Source organism: Juglans microcarpa x Juglans regia, chromosome 1S (genome assembly GCF_004785595.1).
Source record: "Juglans microcarpa x Juglans regia isolate MS1-56 chromosome 1S, Jm3101_v1.0, whole genome shotgun sequence".
Classification (NCBI taxonomy): Eukaryota; Viridiplantae; Streptophyta; class Magnoliopsida; order Fagales; family Juglandaceae; genus Juglans; species Juglans microcarpa x Juglans regia.
The window spans coordinates 17377861-17384858 of NC_054595.1; the positions used below are offsets into that span (position 1 = coordinate 17377861).

The window sequence follows — 6998 nt, forward strand, 5'->3', positions numbered from 1 at the left end:
TTTAGAATCAATATGAAAAAAAATAATTTATGATCAGTTCGTCTAGAAATTTCTTCATGTGTACTGCATAAGCCATTAGAAACGATGTAAATTCTCTTGATCACACAGAGGCATATCATAATATTCAATTTTGTGAGATGGTGCTCAACCAAATCACTTCAAATTACACCCGTGGTCAATGCAGGAGGACTGTACAATTCTTTGCACTCTTATGTAGAAAATATTGCGGGAGTAAAATGAAAATGCAAAGCATCTCATATTGGAGAAAAATTAGACCTAGAATGCTGAATGACAAAAGCTCTTACCACTTGTAGTTGTTGGCTCAGGTTGGAAGAGGTCCTCGGAAAGAGTTTTGGACCGCTGAACCGAAGAAGAAAGCTACTGCAACTGCAAGGATCCACAAGAAGAAACAGAGGAGAACTATTTGAATTTTCATCAAAATGAGTTCGCCAATGTGGTCTCTCTCTTCTGGATGAGGGTAGAACTCGCCAATAACAATCTCAATTAGGGCATCCATAATCCTCTTAGATCGAGGATCTGTATCTGCAGACTTCAGGACCTGAGATCGACTTCTTTTGAGAAAATTGATTGCAGTCTCTACCTCTACATAACTGATCTTCGAACCACCTGGTTCAGCTGTGACCGTGGAGGATGGAGTAAGGTCAGAAGCAAACAGTGACTCTGATGAAGCAGAAAGAGCCGGACCCGCCGCCATCAAGAAGCTCTAAAGAAAAGAGACAGGATTCAGAAACAGATTGCTTAATCAATCAAGTACATTATGTGGACTGAAAGAAAGCTTACATACTGCATCAGCATATTGATCGTTCGCAATGATTAAAATCAATACAATTTTTGAAGGAAGAAGAATGATTTTGTATGTTAAACAACATTTGCACCTTTCATTTCGCAGATAACCAATAACTTAATAATAAAAAATACAAAAATTAAAAAAAAAAAAAAAATTAACACATAACGCCATTTTCTGAGATAATTTAGAGAAATTAAAAGCATCAAAACTCTCATTACAAACAGCGATAAATATATATAGAACCAGAATGAAATTGGATCCGGATTTACTTCTGAGATTTCTCTAAAGTGATCAGAGTCGGCGATCTCAGAAACTGAAAATAAATCCACGGGTTCCTTTGGTGATTCTGTAACATCTTCGGAAAGGGACGTAAATGCAGAGTTCAAGCTCTTCTTCGCGATCTTGAGAAGAAGAAGAAGAAGAAGAATGAGAAATCGAAATCGGATGCGGCGGAGAGGAACGCACAAATTAGAAAATAAGAGCTTAGATTTGGTGCCTTTCGTATCTTCTTCGACGAGAAGTCCTTGGTTCTTCGATCCAAGAGCTCTGAGGAACGGGCCTGTTCCTTCCGGGGAGTTGGGTGCTCCTTCATTTCGCTCTATTTCGCGCAGAAATTTTTGAATTTCAATTCTTTTACGTGTCGGGTATATGAAAATACGAATATAAAAATAAAACGTTTGAGCATTGACATTGGATTAGTTATTTTACTCTTCAAATTTTGACTAATATATAATTTTATCACTTTTAGCTAATCATTCAAAACTTAAAGTCTACATTATATTAGTCATCGCACTCTCGATAATAATAAAATATTATTATTTTTTATTTTTATATTTTTATAATTAATTTTTATTTTTTGATTAATTCTATTTTCATAACCTCCTATTATCACCTATTTTTCAACAATCATATTTATTTTCATTTTCACAATCTAATAAACAAAATCGATATCAATATTATTAAAACAATTCTATTGATCTTCAATACTTGATTCTGGTCCCTCACTTGATACGGACATGGAATTTTAAGCGGGGATCTGATTCTGGTCAAACCCTTGTCCATGCAAGAGTTACACCGGACTTTTGGGGAAAGGGGGATTTATTCTCAAGCATCAACTAGTAGAGGTGCTTCGGAACCCCTACCTCCCAGATAAAGAGAAAGGTAGAGCAACGAACATGAGATGATATTTGTTGCTTTTAAACCACCATATTATAATGTGAGGCATCACACAATAGTACAATACTATAATTCGAGAGAAGGGCAGCAAAGAGATATCACTTTTCACAAGCGAAAGAACAATTTTACAACACACATGGAACTTCAGGCAGGGCCATGATTTTATCGCCAAACAGATCATGCATCAGACTTGCTCCATTCCTACAAATTGGGGTTGCGACGCCGACATATTTCATGTCAAAGATGTTGGCTAGTTCAAATGATATAGAGATTCCACGTCAGTTATGCATATCGTTGAAGTCAAAATTTTAATTTCAAAGAGAGGTGAATTTGCTAGAAGATCAGAAAATAAAACAAAACAAAACTTCAAAATGCAATACATCACAACTGCATCTGCATGCTACGCCAAAAGAAAGAGTAATTGAGGACTATAACATACCACCAAATACATGTAATAGCACATAAAGTAAGCAATCACTTTCCAAGAACTTTTCGCCCATTACCCATCATGCCATAAGCGAAGTACATATCTGATTCAAGGTCATTCAGAACAACTTCTCCATGAGTTGTTCATTGTCTTTAGTAATCAAGTTTAAAAGAAGGATCGGGAGATACTGCAAGACAAGGTTTAGTGCCAGCGCAAACAGGTCTAATCAAACCATTGCTTAAAGACAATTCTTGATTTAAAAAAAAACAGGTATATCAAAGAAAGTACCCGAGACCATAATGCAAACTTACAAACATATTTCAAACTACCCAATTGCAGGGAAAACAGATACAGCTTATGAAAGAAATTAGAAAGAAAAAATGAAAAGGAAAACAGAGAAAAATGTTCTGAATATAATATACTCGACAGAGAAAGAAGAGGCCAGGTTCACCCTTTTGAGCCAGGCAGTTTCATTTCATTACAAGCACAAGTTTTGCCCTTTACAGAGAGAAAGACAGAGTGGAAGATGAAGGATTAAAAAATGAATGTTACGCTGCAATAGAGTTAAGATCTTGAGGATTGTGGTTAACGTGAAACAGAATGACATTCAGCGACAGGAAATGAAACTCAGCCCACGTTCCAAATAATTCAATCGACAGTTCAGGGAACCCAAACATCAACAAAATCAAACCAAAACATCAACAAAATCAAACCCAAACAATAAGCCAATGTGGAATCAAGGCTAGGGTTTTGAATCAAACCCAAACAACATCAACAAAATCAAACCCAAACAATAAAAATCAAGAGTAAAATCAAGGCTAGGGTTTCGAACTTACTGTGTGCTTGTCGTGCTAGAGAAAAGTTGCCGCTGTGCCGTGCTGGAGAGTGCCTTCGTGGGAGAGAATGGTTGCGGGAGAGAATGGCTGCGGAAGAAGAGAAAGAGGGAAGAAGAGAAAAAAAATTAGAAGAAGAGAAAGAAGGAAGAGACGCGGGAGATGGAAGAAGAGAAAGAAGAGAAAAAAAAATAGAAGAAGAGAACGGAGGAAGAGACGCGAGAGAGAAAGAGGGAAGAAGAGAAGAAGAAATGCGAAGAAGAGAAGGAATAAGAGAAGAAGAAACGCGGGAGAGAAAAAGGAAAGAAGAAGAGAAAGAAATCGCGGGAGAGAGAGAGCCGAAATTAATAAACAATGTATTTAGAGGATCAACAGTTCTTTTCAACTTTGAAGAAAATTATGAAATAAATGTAAATAATATTTAAAATAAAAAGTGTTTGGCTAATTCAATGTGGGCCAACAATTGATAAAATTAGTTAAATTTAGAGATGAAATGTTATTTGAAGAAGCCAATGTGGATGCTCTTAGTCTACATACAAATTTAAAATTTTACGTAAAACAATTGCGACGTATTTTAATGTAATATATTAAGGATTCTTCTACACATCAGTCAAGTCACTGTTCACTAACACTGTGGCAATTTTTTTTTTTCTCCTTGCTTGAATGAAACATGGGTTTTGGGTTTAAGAAATCTTCGGGTATTTCTTCAGAGTTTCTTCTTCACTGTTGCTCAGTCAATCTGCTGTGTTTCTCTGCCAATCTCCTGTGAATCTGTGTTTTTGTGCGTGTGAATCCATTGATTTTTTGATTCCTTGCTCACATTGTGTTTCTTTCATTAAATCAGAAGCCAAAGTTTGAATTTAAGGAACTGTCTGGTGGATCTATACTCTATCGTAATGAATTCTACCAAGTCAGAAGCCAAAATTATGGAAAAACAAATCCTCCATTTGCAACAAGAACCTTCTTTTCCAACTTTCATCCCTAAGATCGATTTTAAACTTTTTTAAGGGGGAAAAAAGAAAAGAAATGCAGAACCCCAAATGGGCTTTTGACTTGTTTCCCTTATGATCGGAAGAGAGATAAATCAATCTGCTATAAACACATTTCTAAAGCTAGCTGCTACTTCACCAAACTCTTATCACCCGATTCTATTACACTTCATGGGCTTTAAGGGAAGATATTATGGTCAGCTAAAGAAATATATTTATGAAACATTTTTTCTTCCAGCAACAGAACACAAATATTCACACCAGAGTCAACACTCCCAAATCTATCTTGTATAAAGATAACATCGTTTAGAACTTCTAGTTCAAGTCAGATAAGACAAACCACTTGCCTGAATCATTTTTTCATATTTATTTTCACAACCCAATCTTAAGTATAGCACGGGAGGCCAATGATGTGGGGAGGAAGGCACGAGGAGACGAAGGAGCTGCACACATTTGACCAATTTTGGGATTTTGGCTCACATTGTGTTTCATAAAGAGAAGCAGCTGAGGAGATTAGTGCTCGAGGATCATCAAGTCTTAGGCGGGCTAGGAATGAAGGCACAGAAGATTCACAGAGAAGAGGAGACAAACCCCATCGGAGAGGAAGACGCAAAAGGGAAGATGTTGGGGTGAGAAAGAAGAGCCAGTTCATTTGTTAGTAAACCCGGTTTGACACATCAGGCGTGAGATGTAAATTAGATAAACCGGATGATGAGAAGAATTTCTCATATATTAAATTATTTTAAGATAAAAAGAATTTTACAACTTAATGAATCACATTAAATAACGTTAGTGTATAAACTTCATTATATAAAATTTGTGTGTAAACCAAATACTATAGAAATTGTAATATGTTGGATGCTCAGCTTGGGCCTAGACCTTCTTTCATTAGGAGGAGCTTTATCTTAGCTATGGAACTAGTCAGATAAGGCTTGTAGTGGAGAGTAGGAAATGGCTCTCAGATTAGAATCTGCGGGACAAAATGGATTCTAATACTTACTTCTTATACTGTTTATTAACAATAGTCAACAATTATCAACTCAAACCACACAATCACATGAGTTACCAAGTGAAGCACATGCAACGGCTATAGAATCCACACAATCAGAAGACTTACCATCTCATGCAACAACTATCCAAATTCTCAAAGGAAAGTCCATCACATGCAACGGCTAGACAATTCCCTTTTTGGTTCAATATTCATATCCCTGCATTTACACTTTCCATGTATAAATCAATGTGTCTAACTATAATATACATCTAGTAATATTGTACTCTACTATAAAATAGACAACTAGAAGACTCTCAAATACTCATGGTTACTGAGGTTTTTTACAAACATTTTGTGTGCACATTGTCTTTATGGTATCATAGCCCATGTGAGTGAAGAGAGTCTTCCTTCATGACCACCATTGCCTTGAACGTAGGAAATTTTGTGATCTTGCTCACTATCGCGTGAATAAATACTAGCCTTGGCTAAGAGCCAAGATCTAGTCCACCATCTGCTACAAGCAGACTCTGCCCCTCCAGAATTTTAGATCCCTCTCAATGGATCATCAACTTTGAACAAAACACAAAGAGAGCCCTACCTCCAGTGGCGCAAGTCTGATAGACTTTTACGGGGGTGGATTATTAGCACCCTCTCGGAAGAGGCACTTGGCCTCGTTGTGGGTTTGGATTCTACGCACCAGGTTTGGGCGGCACTCAAGGTAGCATACAATCATGACTCTTAGGAGCGAAAGTTTCATCTCACTCAACAATTGACATACCTCAAGAAAGAGCCCACGACGCCTCTTGCAGATCACCTCCAAACCTTCAAAGGCTTGTGTGATAGCTTAGCTTCGATCGGACGGCCCGTAGCAGACAAGATGAAAGTTTTCTCCCTGTTGAACAGCCTCGATGCCCGTTACGAATCATTCACCACCTCAATGCTTAAACCTCCCATGCCCATTTATGTTGAGATTCTTCCTCTTCTTCGTGGGTATGAAATCCGCACATCTCTCCATGAATCTAACAATTCTTTTGCTTTCTATGGTCATCGGACAGGTGCGTCACCCTATAGGGATCTGGTAGGACCCCATGTTTTGTGGCCCATGGCCAAGCCATGCCAGCCTGCCCATGCAGCAGCCCTAGCATGTAGCCTTAGAGCCCAGACCCCTGCCTGGGCCATGTCAACCACATGCTAGCAGCCTTGCCAACAATGTTATCCATGCCCATAGCCCATGCCATGGGCCAGTCTAGCCCACCCATGGGCTGGCTGGCCCATGGCATGGGCTCATGCATGCCATAGGCCAACTTGGCCCATGCCAACTATGTTATTTCTTATTATTTATTTTAATTAATTTATTTATTTTTTCAAGGGACCTATTGGAGATTTTCAAGTTGTAATCCTTATAAATAGTACCCTTAGTCCTTGCATTTACATCTTTTTAACTTTTGACAAATTCCCTAAGTGGGTAGACTTGTTCTTGAGATCACTCTTTTGGTGCTAGGCACTTGGACTACCTAGGTGCAATTCGGGAATTCCTAGTAGAAAATTATCACTTTGCAATTCATAAATAAGTGTAATTCAACTTATCTTGTTCTTGCAACTTGATGCAATTCGTGAATCTATGTTGTGTTATCTTTGTTATTTTCAAATTTATCAATCTATGAGGTTTATTTCAACTATTTTGCAATCCGTGAATCAATAGTTGAAGTGCTATCTTGTTCATCCATTATCTTTATTGTTCTTATTTTCCATCTTGTTCATCTACACTTTTTTG

At 37.7% G+C, this 6998-nt stretch overlaps 1 protein-coding gene and 1 long non-coding RNA gene across 2 annotated transcripts; both read right to left on the reverse strand.

Moving 5' to 3' along the window:
- Window positions 1–322: 322 nt before the first annotated feature.
- LOC121247367 (protein SINE3) lies at window positions 323–1400 on the reverse strand. The gene is made up of 3 exons (XM_041145729.1): window positions 1305–1400; window positions 1078–1209; window positions 323–724 (listed from the first exon to the last, which is right to left on the reverse strand). The coding sequence occupies exons 1-3, from the start codon at window positions 1398–1400 to the stop codon at window positions 323–325; spliced, it is 630 nt and encodes a 209-aa protein (XP_041001663.1).
- A 192-nt stretch (window positions 1401–1592) lies between these two features.
- On the reverse strand, window positions 1593–6195 carry LOC121247179. Its single transcript, XR_005937227.1, has 3 exons — window positions 5809–6195; window positions 5063–5068; window positions 1593–1602 (listed from the first exon to the last, which is right to left on the reverse strand). It is a non-coding gene; the product is annotated as an uncharacterized LOC121247179 (long non-coding RNA).
- Between the last annotated feature and the right edge of the window lie 803 nt (window positions 6196–6998).